The sequence below is a fragment of the Jaculus jaculus genome, chromosome 5 (assembly GCF_020740685.1).
Source record: "Jaculus jaculus isolate mJacJac1 chromosome 5, mJacJac1.mat.Y.cur, whole genome shotgun sequence".
NCBI classification, from domain to species: Eukaryota; Metazoa; Chordata; class Mammalia; order Rodentia; family Dipodidae; genus Jaculus; species Jaculus jaculus.
The window spans coordinates 136,754,192-136,767,554 of NC_059106.1; the positions used below are offsets into that span (position 1 = coordinate 136,754,192).

General features: G+C 48.1%; 1 protein-coding gene across 2 annotated transcripts in view; it reads right to left on the minus strand.

Moving 5' to 3' along the window:
* Window positions 1–208: 208 nt before the first annotated feature.
* Vps8 (VPS8 subunit of CORVET complex) overlaps window positions 209–13,363 on the minus strand; it is a 252,603-nt gene continuing 239,448 nt past the window's right edge. For both annotated transcript variants that reach the window (XM_004654317.2, XM_004654316.2), the window contains 2 exons: window positions 3,814–3,894; window positions 209–722 (listed from right to left, as the gene is read on the minus strand). In XM_004654317.2, coding sequence (XP_004654374.1) covers window positions 573–722; window positions 3,814–3,894 — 231 coding nt within the window. In that variant the 3' untranslated portion in view covers window positions 209–572. The remainder of the gene's footprint in view (window positions 723–3,813; window positions 3,895–13,363) is intronic.

Here is a 13,363-nt window from a genome sequence, read left to right on the forward strand (position 1 = left end):
GTGGAAACCTTGGTCTCTGGATGTGGTGACCTCTTAGAGATGCGACCTAGTGATATGCAAAGGCCCAGGGCCAAATATGTCCAAGTCTCTTTGGTAGTCAGTCCTGTCCCTATCTGAAGAACACGGGTGGCTGAGTCTTGAAAGACTGTGATGGAGCCACGTGTCTGAACAGTGTCAGGGTCCCTGAGCTGACAGACTGGGAGCCAGATGGTGGGAAGGGCAGGACTCAGACAGACCTTTATTGTGTGGAAGGGCAAGTCTTCCACTCACTCAGGTTGTAACATACACACATCAACAGGCATGCCCAAATCCCTACAGACTGCTGCTCTTCCCAGAGCTAAGCTCTGCTCTCTGCAGCTGACACCCCACATATTACATGCGATGCCAACAGGAAAAATACATTTCCCAAACAGCTGTGCAGGGATATGTGACATTCCAAGCAAAATAAACCCAGCCAGTCTGTCAGGCGGAAGCTGTGACAACACTGGAAGAGACGGGCGTCTTTCCCGCGCCTTTGCTCAGGAGTGTGGCGCGGTGGAGGCTGGGCTGGGCCTGGATGCCTCCGGGTGGCTTCAGTCTTCAGTCACTGGTGGGGGGGCGAGCTGTAGCTGGAAGTTCTCATTCTGGAAGATGCTGGTGAAAGCAGACCCACTCTGTGAGCCTGCAAATGGCCTGTAGCTGTCACCGCTGCGACTCTGGGAGAGCTCCATGATGAGAGCCAGCTGTGGAGAAGGCAAGACATGCCATGTGAGCCTGTGCTGGCAGTCGCTCATGGGCCGGGAGGGGTGAGGCCAGTCCTAGCCACGTGAGCATCAGCACTGCCTTGCACGAAGAGTAAAGAACTGTGGGTCCCAGGGCCATGCCTCACAAACTAGGGGCTTCGGGCATGCTCATTTTTGAGGGTCTGGATTTCCTCTCCAGGTAATGATGAGGCTGGGTTGGTTTGCTCCAGGGACACACAGGCTGTGTGCTCCGGCTGGCAGAACCCACTGGTCCCACTGCCTTGCCCAAACTGCTCTTTCTGCTGCTGTGGTCTCTGCCACTGTCACCCTCCCTGTGGACATGCGCAGAGGCGAGGCTCCCCACTCTCAGCTTCTCCTCCCACACTTCCCCTCGTGGCACGCTCGCTGCAGAGCACGTGGTCTAGAATTATCACCCTTGGCTCTAACCTCTTTCTTTTGAAACCTGAGCAATTCCAACGTGGGCTCTACCCTTTCCTTCACGCAATCCCTCCCTGCTTTCAGCTGCCTATCTCCAGCGATAGTTTTGGCCATAGCTCCCGTCTGTCACTGCCTCAGTCCTGGAAGATCTCCCAGGAGGAAACCCTGCCAGTCAGCCGGGAAGCCAGGCTCTACCCGTGGTTGCCTCCTCTCTCTTAGGCCGGCCCTCCGCAAAAGTCAGAACCTGATGGTGCTTGGGAAGCCCTTGGCTGGGCAGAGGAAATGAATTCACAGCCAGCGTCCTAAGTCCTCCTGCCTGCCAAGGGCTTTGCTGCTATACAGCGTTACCTGGGTGCTCTTATGTCCAACCTATGGGAACCTCAGGGCCAAGACACCAAGTTCCCCAGTAACAGATGATGGGACCTGGAGATGGAGACATGGTATCCCACTACCAGTGTTCTCAGAGGAGCTATCAGAAGCCAATGAAAACCTGGTCTGCAGGGACAACCACAAAGAGAAGGCGACTGTAACAAGAGAGCCACCAAACTCCTCAGAAACTCTGCCTATGTTTGGCTCCTGGCAGAAGTCCCCAAGGATCTCTGAATCCCTGAACAACTATATCTGATTTCTTTTCAGTGCCAGGCACTACGGGGGGAGCTTACTTTGGGTGACATTGCTAATCTTCCCCATGACCCATGAGCAGAGAGCAGCAGGGCAGGGTTCAAACTCAGGCCCACGCATCAGTTTCTACTCATCATGCTGTCTGGAGGTTACCTGTCGGTCCCCTGTGCCCTGTTCTATTTTCTAGTTGTTCTGACCTCGCACGGGAATGAACGCTACAAGACTCACATATGCCCATCTGTCACTTCAGAGGAAAACAACCAGTGACCGTGATAATCAAGGAGCCATCGGAAGGCCCTTAAGTTCTAAGCGCTAATTTATCAACCCCAGGTCCTGGCCCAGTGGCATTCACATTCAGTAACTTGCATGTTTATACCCTGACTGTGAGCATCAAGCTGGCCAAATGTGAGGGACGATGATCTCCACTGATACCATGCAAGGTACCCAGCTGCCCTCACCCCGCTTGAGCCCTGCCTCACTGTACTTCTCTTCTCTGCTCCTCAGCTGCCTGGCAGCCTATAAAAGGTCTGTGGTTATGCCCGGAGTTTCTGACAGAACAGGCAGCAGATGCTAAACTCCAAAATGCTTCCACATTCTGACGCTGAGCCACAAAGACCAACCACAGAACATTTTTGTTTGTTGTCTCCTTCCGTAACCTAGTGACTAGGAAGTCGCTGAGCCCCGAGTAAGGGCTCAGTAATGCAAGTAGGTGGCGACTTTGGAAGGCCCAGAACTCTAATTCTTGGCCAGGATTTGGCTAAAGGCAGGAGGGGATGGAGTCATGTCAGTTCAGTAAGACTTGCTGGGCCTTGTTCAGGAGATTCCTGAAGTCTCCTGGAGTAAGAGTTTCTGCCCAGATCAACTCCTCTGGAGGCAGTGACAATTTTCCTCAGTGTCTGCTTGAGAATGGGGGTGGGAGCAGAGCTCAGAAGTGGACGGGACAGGACAAGCTGGGCTCGGTGGACCTGGTTATGACCTTGGGAGGGTGTCTTGCTCCCTCCTTCCTGTGATGGGAGGGAGAATGGATTGGAAACAAGAAGGTAACAACAACAGTTAGGTTTGCTTGGCACCAACAAGGAAAGGGACAGGAGAGCTGCTCGCTGACCAGAAGGCTTGCTGTGACCTCTGTGGTGACCAGGATGCCTGGCCCAAGGTGTGGCTCTTTGGGTGGGTGGGTGGGGGGCTGTAAATGCAGAAGAAGCAAACAGGGCTCCCTAAGGTGAGGGCTGAGCCCAGAGTGGTGCCAGGCCTGTGTTCTGGGTGCCTGGTTGAGACATGGGGCCATTTCTGAGGCAGGCACTAGACAAGGAAGGGCAGGCTGAGAGAGCCCACTGGACACCTGACTGATGGGTGGCAGTCACTGCTAGCAGTCCTCTTTGCTTACAGGAGACCAGGAGCTCAGCCCAGGGCCAATTTTTCCAAGTCATGGATGTACTGGCTAGACGATGGATGAGCAAATCCTGCATACAATTTCTAGGGACTGTACCTAAGCGAAGAGGGCTGTTCTCTTCCCTTTTCTCTCCCTGCTATGTGGAACAACCATGGCAGATGCAGTGGTGAGAGCTGGAGCAACCTTGGCGAGCTTGTGTGACTAAGAGCCACAAACTAGAAGGAATCTGGGAGGAGGCTCATGGAAGGTGCCCTGACCTGAATTTGCATTTCTCATGTTTAAGCCACTGTTACCTGGAGTTGGTTGTTCATGGCCCAAATAAACTCACCCAATGAAGATGGCTGGGAGGGGAAAGGTCATAGGGCAGGTTGGCAGTAACTAATATAAACAAGTTAGAAGAGAAAGGGGCATCTGGCTTGCTCTCTCTAAAGGCAGTCAAACACAAAAGCCCTTCTACATCCTCACAGTCATTGAGGGACAGATCTCATTCTACTGCCTCTGCCCACGTTGGCAAGTTCTGGGTGCTAGGGCTGGTAAGCCACATGGCCAGAACAGGAATGCCAGGGCACCTTTCAGCAGGACACTACCTTTACAGAATGAAAATGAGGGAGACAGAAATGTGACCAGTGACACAGACATTACCCTGGAACTTCCTCGGTAGAGACGACAAAGCTGCTCAAAGGCCTGGATTTGTTGTGGATCAAGAACAGGTTCTGAGGTTGCCTAAGAAATTAAAAAAAAAAAAAGATTAGATTAATAAACCCATGTGATGTCTGTGGACAGCCTCTGAACTTGTTCTATATCAAGGGTGAAGCGAGAAATGGTGGTCACTTCACGCTTAAGAAAACTATGCTACCGGTAACTGGGAAGAAAGATTTTTACTGAGCGTTCACTAGATATGGGCCTCCTTTGATGCTGTCCCCAACTTGACCTACCTATGGGCCCTTTTCCCAATGTGACCAAATTTCCATACTAATGGCTTCCCTTTAGGGCTTCTTTCCCTCTTTGCCAATACTAGGCAAAACAACTTTGGGCCATGTAGCCTTGCACTGTCATATCCATCACTTAACGTGGTCCATGAAGATATCCCTTTTCGTGGTGATACTGAAGGTGCATTATAAATGCAACATCAGCATGTTGTGTTTCCATTCCACTACAAAGCTTGAAGGCACCTAAGGGGCTACAAAGTCAGTCTGAATGTTCCTGTGGTGGTTTGAATGCACATGGCCCCGTGGCCTCGGGCAGTTCTGATTACGCTTCCTAAGTCTGCAGCAGGCCGGAGTCCTGCTAGAGTGGCCGAGTCCAGCTGTGAGAGGTGCCGAGAGCCCGCTTGAGCTCCGGGTGTTAGTGCTTGCAGGTTCTCCTCTATGGATGTGCACAGGTCACTACAACAGTGCTCCCCAGCAGCCTTTCCACCTTGTCCCCGTGGTGAAAGCAGCTAATGCCATGGCTCTGCTCTTCTATCTGTCCAGTCTATGCTTGGGGAGAAAAAGCAGGATTCCAGGGAGGCGTCCCTGGGCTTTGGAGTCAGGCTGATCTGAACATGGCTCGTACACTGTTATGTGACATCACGCAAGTCACTTTACTTCTCTTAACCTTGACGGAGGTTATGCTTACTGTATGATATAAGGTATCTAGCCTGCCACCCACCAGCTAAGGGATCAGGAATGGTAGCTTCTTATCACTACAGTTTAGGGATACCCTTGGTTAAAAGTTGGTTTCATTAAGTGTTTTGTATTTGTGCCTAAGACTAGTGAAAAAGATGTCTGCCACTGCCCTGAATCATGAACATCTTAGCCAGGAATGAAAAGGGTTCCTAAATACATGCTCAACACGTGATGTGTGAGCGGAAGGACTTCAGTGCCAAAGGGGCTGGGTATGGATGTGTGCACACACACCCGAGTTGCCCATGTGCTCAGTGTGCAAGACACTCAGGCCTGGGTGACAGAGGTAAGCACCAACGCCTAGAGAAAATACCAGCACCCTAACATCACCACATGCCAAGCACGTGCCGAGTCCTCTGTGCCGAATGTCACCTGAAGACTCTCTCCAAATCCTCCAAACGCACTCTGTGAGAAAGGTCCTGGCAGCTGTTTCCCCCAGGAAGGATCCATGATGTACAGAGCCTTTAAAGGCGGGCAAGCTGCCTCTGTCTAAAATGCCTCTGCTTCTTTCCATTGACAGGTTCACCATCCTCAGAAGAAATCCTACTGAGCTCGAGAATGAACATCTACTGGGAATGAAGATCTGCTCCCTGGCCTGACATACAGCTAGAGGGAGACGTCTGAGAATCCAGAAAGCAGTTTCTAATGAGAAGGGGCTCGTACCTCCTAGGTGCCTAGAATCCCTTGTGGCCATACAATGATGACAGGACTCATCCAGCTTCTGGTCACTAGCCTGAGCAAGGCTGCCTTAGTTCTTGATGTTCCTAGTGATGTGGTCTGTCTGAGGAGGAGGCTATGGAAGTGCTGAGCAGGGTAGAAGAGAGGAAAGGCCTGCAGGTCCCCTTTCATTCAGCTACCAACTACCCTTATTTCTCTGGGTTTGCCAGTCTGTGGAGAGGGTCTTACTGTAACCTGAAATGGTTAAAGCTGCCTTGACACTTTTTTTTCGAAAAAATATGACTCAGTAGGAAAAATAATCTTGGAGAGCGTGGGTGGAATATTTTACTTCTGCAGATTTTATGTACGATGCTCAAGGGTGTTCCAGGCTAAAGGAGACCTGAACGCCTGACAATTCTTCAAACCTGGCTCAAACCAAGGCACAAAGATGAAAACTGTCATCACCCTCGAGGCACCCAGCCCTGGAGAACATGATCCCGACACGTGCTTTCCCAGTCCCTTTAGCACTAGTGGTATAATGTGATGAGATGGACAGGGTTAGGACACGAGAGGAATATGCCCCTCAACACCTCCACTGTGGGGCCCCATGTTCCACATAAAGGACGGGCTGTGTTGGACACTGTTTTCTTGTAGTCTTCCTAACAGGTATGCATTCCTTCTCTTCCCTTCACTGCCTCCCCTCCTCAGGCCCTCTCGCCTCTCCTCTGTTTTTTTTGAGACCAGATCACACTGTGCAGCCCTGGCTGACCATGAAATTATATTACTCATGCCTCAGCCTCCTGAGTAGCTGGGATTACAGGCTACAGGTGTGCCACCTCATTCGACTAAATGGTCAGTAATTGGGAAGTGACAGCTGAACAGGACTTGGCAGCAAACATTTCTGTGTGTTAGGACAATCTTTGGTTTCATGTCATTCCTCACAGACATTCAGTTTTTAAAATCTAGAGATCACTATTTACTTCTTTTATTCTATTGGATATATTTTAGAAGCAACTTATGCTTTTGAGGAAAGTGAAGGTCATGCCACTTGATAAGCAGAATGTTATTATTAAATATAGTACCATGCCATCAAGCCCCTAGGAAAAATATGTGGTATGTGGGTTTATTCTAGGCACAGAATAAATCATGCCTGTCGCTGGGTGGTTGCTCACTGAGGCAGAAAGTACAGAAGTCTCAGATAAAGGTCTGCTCCATGTGTTCTGATCTAGCATTTGTCAGGCTTCAATGTGCAAAAACAATTACAGATGGATCGTGTTAAACTGCAGGTTTTGCAGAGTGTGGTGGTAGACACCAGTAATCCTAGCACCTGAGACACTAAGGCAAGAGGATGGTGGGTTCTAGGCCAACCTGGGCTACCTGGTAAGACCTCATCTCAAAAATAAAATAAAATAAAATGAAATAAAATACAGACTCTTGCCAGCAGGTGGGTTTGAGACTCTTTGTATCTAGTATACACCAGACAGTTCTATTTATACTCTGGGCAGCAGGCCTCTAGGGCATGCATTACAGACCAGACCAGAGACTGTCCTGTTCCTAACAGGGACCTAACAGAAACAAGATACTTGCAGGTTAAAAATGTTTTGTCTCCAGACTCAACTGTTTCTAGTCAGAGCATTCATTAGTATTTATTTTTTTCTAAGGTGACTGGATTAGGTATGTTGTTTTATGTTATGAGTTTAGCCGTGTGGATAAATATAAAATGATCCACACAGGCTCATGGGGTTGGATAATTAATCCCCAGCTGGGGGTGCTGTCCTGGAAGGCAGAGCCTGCCCGTCAGGAGGTAGAGCTGCTTCCGCCCTGCTGCTGTGACAGTGTGGCTCTGGCTTCTTGTTCCTGCTGTGCTCTCTCCACCATGATGGACTCCCCCTTGAAACTACAAGCCAGCAGTAAACCTTTTCCTTCCTTAACTTGCTTCTGGTTGGGTATGATGTCACAACAATGAGAAACAATACACATCTTGGTGATCCCTGTTAAGAGAGTTTAGTGAGATGAGAATGCCTTGGTTGCATAGTTTATTTGAATCTTACTGAACTTTACCCGACATTTATTTTACTAAGTGAATAGGGTTGTACAAAGTGAAGAAGAGGGTTGGGAGATGTGTCCAGCCAGCACACATGCAGGGGCATTCACACACATGAACACAGGGTATGAATAGCCATCTTTCGAGCCACATAGTATACCCAGATGAGTGGGCAGGGATGGTACTGAGCTCTGGGCTTGGGATTCAAGGATGACATCTTCAAAAAGTGAAAACTATGGTTGTTCCACAGGGTGAAATACTGAAAGTGACATATTCTTTGTCATAGCATGAACCATCACCCTGGGCACCTGGAAAGTGCCCTCAGGGGTGACTGCTGGAGCTGCTGGGGACTCTGGAGGAAAAGCCACTGCAGGATGCTGATGCTATGTGTATTGTCAGAGCCACTCATGTCTCTGTGGTAAAGTGTCTGGAGACAAGTCACTTGAGCAGAAACGAGACTGCTGTTTGCAGACCTGGGTAAGACCTCATAGGTGCTCACTTGCCTTAACATCCTTCCTGGGCTGGGCATGGGGCGCACGCCTTTAATCCCAGCGCTCAGGAGGCAGAGGTAGGAGGATCACCATGAGTTTGAGGCCACTCTGAGACTACACAGTGGATTCCAGGTCAGCCTGAGCTAGAATGAGACCCTACCTCGAAAAACCAAAAATAAAGAAATAATGATAATAAAATAAAAACCGTAACTGGAATATGATTTTAAAAAAAGAAGCATCAGACAATGTTGCTAAGTTGCCAAGGTAGGGGTTTCTGTACTCTTCTCTATGGTTCTAGGAGGTACTGGGGGCGGAGCTGAGCTACCGCAGCAGGCTATGTCTTGCCTATGAGACATGAATTGGCTTCTGCCTCACCACCTGAGGCTGATGGACTGGGATTCAGTTTCTAGAGCTCCTACGGTATCAGTAAATGGGGTTTAAAGAGAATAAATAAAAAAGGAATTTAATTCTTACAGTTTTGGGGTATTGAGACCTCACAAAAAGGTCTCATCTTTTCCCATGCTGATTTGCAAAACTAAAGAGGCTTCTGGAAGTAATAACTAAGGTCAGGGCCAGCTCTGTTCAAAATATTCTCCTATGTGGTGTTCATCAACATGCCCTTGAAGTTACAACATTTGGGGGTTTAAATTACACTCATGCACACACTGGGACTTGAAGTTTCAGCTCTAGCCCCCTTCTAGAACACCCTCTTAAGGTCCCTGATCATAGCAGAGCAGGTTTTCCCTTCTCCCACGTGACTCAGGCATAGCTGGACCGCTACCCCCATTACAGAGGAATTATCTCTTCACCTATCTTCCCTGACAGGCTGCAAGTCCTTCAAATACCAGTTCTTCCTGCCTTCCTTTCCCTTACCTCTCCCTTTCCTCTTTCCCTCCCTCCCTCCATCCCTCCATTCATTCATTCCCTTCTTCCCTCCCTTTCCTGTTATGATGCCTGGCTTCACAACTGGATCTTCTTCATTCTTCTATTCTTACTGCCTGGCACTCCCCAAATGTTCACCAAACATTTGCTGACACTTTATTCTGGCTTAGTCTGACCCATCAAATTTGAGATGCAAGAGCGGGTGGCACTTGCTTTCCTGCTCCCATGTGAGATCACTAACATTTGCCTTTCTATTTGCAGTCATTTGGACTTTATGATCCCTACTATGTCAGTCCTGTATTGCAGATAAGCTATCAATTCTATTTAATTAAATCCAGTTTGGGGGAAATAATTATTTTGGAATGTTAGAAAACAGAAGTACTGAAACTTTAAAAGGGTAGTAAAATTGACTACATAACTGCGGCTATGGTTAAAATTTCTTTCTGTTGTCACCCATCCATTAGGCATGTTGGCCAGGACAGAGTCTACACACAAGGTCTGCACCACGGCAGAGGCTGGGGTTAGTGGTGGGTGCTCTGGAGTCCCCCTGCTGGAGCCCCAAGCTGGCTCCAACAAAGACTAGTGTCACTCTTACGGGTGCCTATGGCCTGCTCACCAGTGTCTAGTGGGATACCTACTGGGCAGATGGAGGCATGAGATGAGGGAGCAACATTCCTACTTCTTTCTCATTTGCTGGAGTTTCCATAAACCCTCTCCGGTGCAGAAGACCATGGGGCAGAGCTGCTTTCTGGCAAACAGAATTTACTTCGCCAGGATTCTGGCTGGGTGGCTCTGGGAAAGGTATTCAGCTTCTGCCAGGCCTGTTTTGTTATTTGTAACACTACTCTGCAGAATTATTGTGAGAAGTACAGATAATGTGCAGGTCTGTGCCTATTTGACTTTTGTTTTTCTTTTTGCTTGTGCACGAGTATAGCATGTGTGGTGTATGTTAGTATGTGCATGGTTGTGTGTGCAGGTATGTGCACCCTGCATGCAGGGCGTGGAGGCCAGACAATGTCAGGTGTGCTCTCTTATTGCTCTTTCACTCCATATCCTTGAGACAGAGTCCCTCACGGAACCCGGGGCTGCCATTTCTTTTTAGTCAGACTGGATGATCTGCAAGCCCCAGGGGTTCTCTGGTTTCCACACCTTACAGGACTGGGGTCATAAGTGTGCTGCCCACACCTGGCTTTTTCCAGGGGTGCTGAGAATCAAACTGAGATGGTCTCAAGCCCTCTCAGGCCATTATGCCTGCGGAGCAAGCGTTCTTATCTGCTGAGCTATTTCCCCAGCCCCCTGTTTAATAAATGGCAGTAATTACTGCAACTGCATTTTTTTTTTTTTTTTTTTTTAATACTCCAAGAGAGTTATCTGGGAGAAAGAACTATGGGCTGGGAATCAGGAAACCTAAGCTCTCATCCTATCACCAGTTTCCTGTGTAACTTGAGCAGGCCACATCACTCCACTGGGGTCAAGTTCCAGTCTATTACAGGGTAATGCCATGTTGGGCTATATTCTAGCCAGCCAGGGAAGGGTGCATAGGAGTCTCCAGGAAAACAGTAATGTTTACTGAAGGTAATCTTGGCACTGAGGGCATAATCAGAAGAAACTAGGGCAGTCAAGTAGAGGCGCTGTCACAAAGATAATCCTGAAGGGAAAGAACAGATTCAGACTATAGAGGCTTACAGAGAACTGACTTTCCAAATCTGTGTCGGGCACAGGGTAAAAGTGGGAGCAACATAGTCTGTCAACACACGCACGCACACACACACAACCCTTACACACATGGCACCCTCCCCAGCCTCGGAAGTGATGAGGAATGATTTCCCAATTACAGAGGAAGGAGAAACAATCTGATGCCATTATAACAAATTTCTTTCTTCATGTGATGAAGTCCGGTGCTAACAGCTGCATGTTAAGTTGTAGCTGAACATTTTAGAGGAAGAAATGGTGACAGCCCCAGAAATCACCTTGTAATCCTCAGCATTACAGTAACTGGTGGGAAATGAGGTCCTGATTATCTGAGAGCCCCAGGGAGAGCCATGTGAGGCGAGCATGGCCCCGGCTCACCCAGAGCTCAGTGACATGCAGGTGTGCATGCAGCAAGGGCTGTAATTAATCTGCTGAAAGGAAGAAAACCAAGCAGGCAGGGTTGGGGAGTAGTGCAGAATCCCAACCCTCTTGGCCAGCACTCCCAATTAGCACTATAGGAAACCGACCGGCTCCACTGACACCCTGAAGGCTGGGTGCACCATACAAAAGGGATAGAAGTTCCAGGAATTTTGCATGTGAGGTCTTCCAAACACACACAGAGACACTGATGGTGACAGGGCCGAGTGCTGTTGACTCGTTTCTGTTTCTCTACAATAAGTAAGATCCTGACATCCGAATGCTAATATTTCACCTCCTAATTGTCTATGCACAGTAATGTCTGCGAAGGCCGAGCCTGCTCTGTGAGAGACTCCCTTTGCGCACGTCTACGACACGACCCTCTCTCTTCTATGTGCCTCGGCACTATTTTTTTTGGAGTAGTAAGAATAGAGAGAAACTGTATTTCCTACTTTTCTTCTCCTGCCCACCTTTAAGTTCAATTTCGTTTATTAATTCTCTAATCTGTTACAGCCAGACCTTTGTCACCATTTAAGCTGTCTCAAAGCAGATGTCCTAACCAATTAAAGGTCTTGACTAAAGTGAAGTGAGATAAGAGCAAAACTCAGTTCCTTCCACTCTGCGAACAGAAAATACCAAACCAAAACACAGTTTGCTTTCACACGGAATTCCTAACCCTTCATGCCCCTCATGTCCTAATGCCTCAAAATGCCCCATAGGGCACAGCTAATAATGAATTTGACAATGAAATAATACATTAAGTTGCTAAGCTACCTGACAGAGGGAAAATCAGGGTGGACCAACTCTGATGGGGCTTTCACTTAGGGGCCCCTCAGAGCTCTAGGATAATAGCAGCAGTGTGATCTTCCATTGCAGAAGGAGCAGTGCCAGCATGCGCCTTCTGAGACTTGTGAAGGAGGAACAGCCTGGAGCACAGTGGCAGCCAGTGGTTCTCTTGTAGCTGCTGCTGCAGACTTCATATGTATTGCCCCATTCAAGACTTCATAGTATTACCCCATTCATGACTTCATATGTGTTACCCCATTCATGACGTCATAGTATTACCCCATTCATGTCTTCATATGTGTTACCCCATTCATGACTTCATACGTGTTACCCACTCATGACTTCATACGTGTTACCCATCCATTACTTCATACGTATTACCCCATCCATTACTTCATACGTATTACCCCATCCATTGCTTCTTATGTATTACCCCATTCATTGCTTCATATGTATTATCCCATCCATTACTTCATACGTATTACCCCATTCATTGCTTCATATGTAATATCCCATTCATTACTTCATATGTATTACCCCATCAATTGCTTCACATGTATTACCCCATTCATTAACATGAAACCCAACAAGGTAGAGCTTCTGTTGCTGCTAAGTTGCAGTCCAAAGAACTAAGATCCTGAGGTTCAGTGATGTGCCAAAGGTCACTTAGCGGTGGGGCATAAGATCTAAATTGAGGTAGTTTAGTTCCAGAGAGTTCTTTTGTCCACTGGGTCTAGTATTAGTCTGGAAAAAGCCTGACAAAAAGTCACAAGGAACACAAAAGGTCATGCCAGGAGCAGAAAAGGATTTGCTTGGGTCAGTGTAACATGGTCTTGTGACACTGATACTAGGGGCTGTCAGTGTATGTAGGGGTCCTTTATGATCCTGCTTTGTGTAACTTCAGAGCACATCACATCAAGCCTAAGCAAAAGGACAGAGAGAAAGGGAGTTGGGGAGGAAGCTGGCTCAAGGTCCAGTAAGAGTCCAACTGTGTGAAGAAACCTTAACTCTAAGCCCTGCAGAGAAAAGCTTCACACAGTTTTATGAGCACACTGGTGTTCCTGAATGCCTTCTGCCATGAAAGAAAGGACCTGAACTGAGCTCTGATACTGCTCATTAATGACATGGTTGGTTGTGTTGACATCCTTGATACCAGTCACTCTTCCCAAGGCTCTGCGGGGGACAGAAGGGGGGGAAATGAAGCAAACATGTTTCCCACTGCTCGTGGGGCTCTCACCATATGCTAACAACGTTCACATGTGAAGTGTACAACATTAGGGGCCGGGTATGGAGCTCAACTGGAATACTCAATTAGAGTGCTTGCCTAGCACACACAAAGCCCTAGATTCCATCGCCAGCACCCTGTAAATTAGGCATGGTGTCTCATGTCTGAGGTCATCCTTGGCCATATATGAGTTCAAGGCCAACCTGGGATACATGAGATCCTGGGTCAAAATGAAAACAAAATAATCAAATGAAACACATACCATTAGCCCCTCAAGGTAGAATTTACAGTCTCTACATCTAAGGACAGTGAAATACTGTTAGCAAGAGACAGG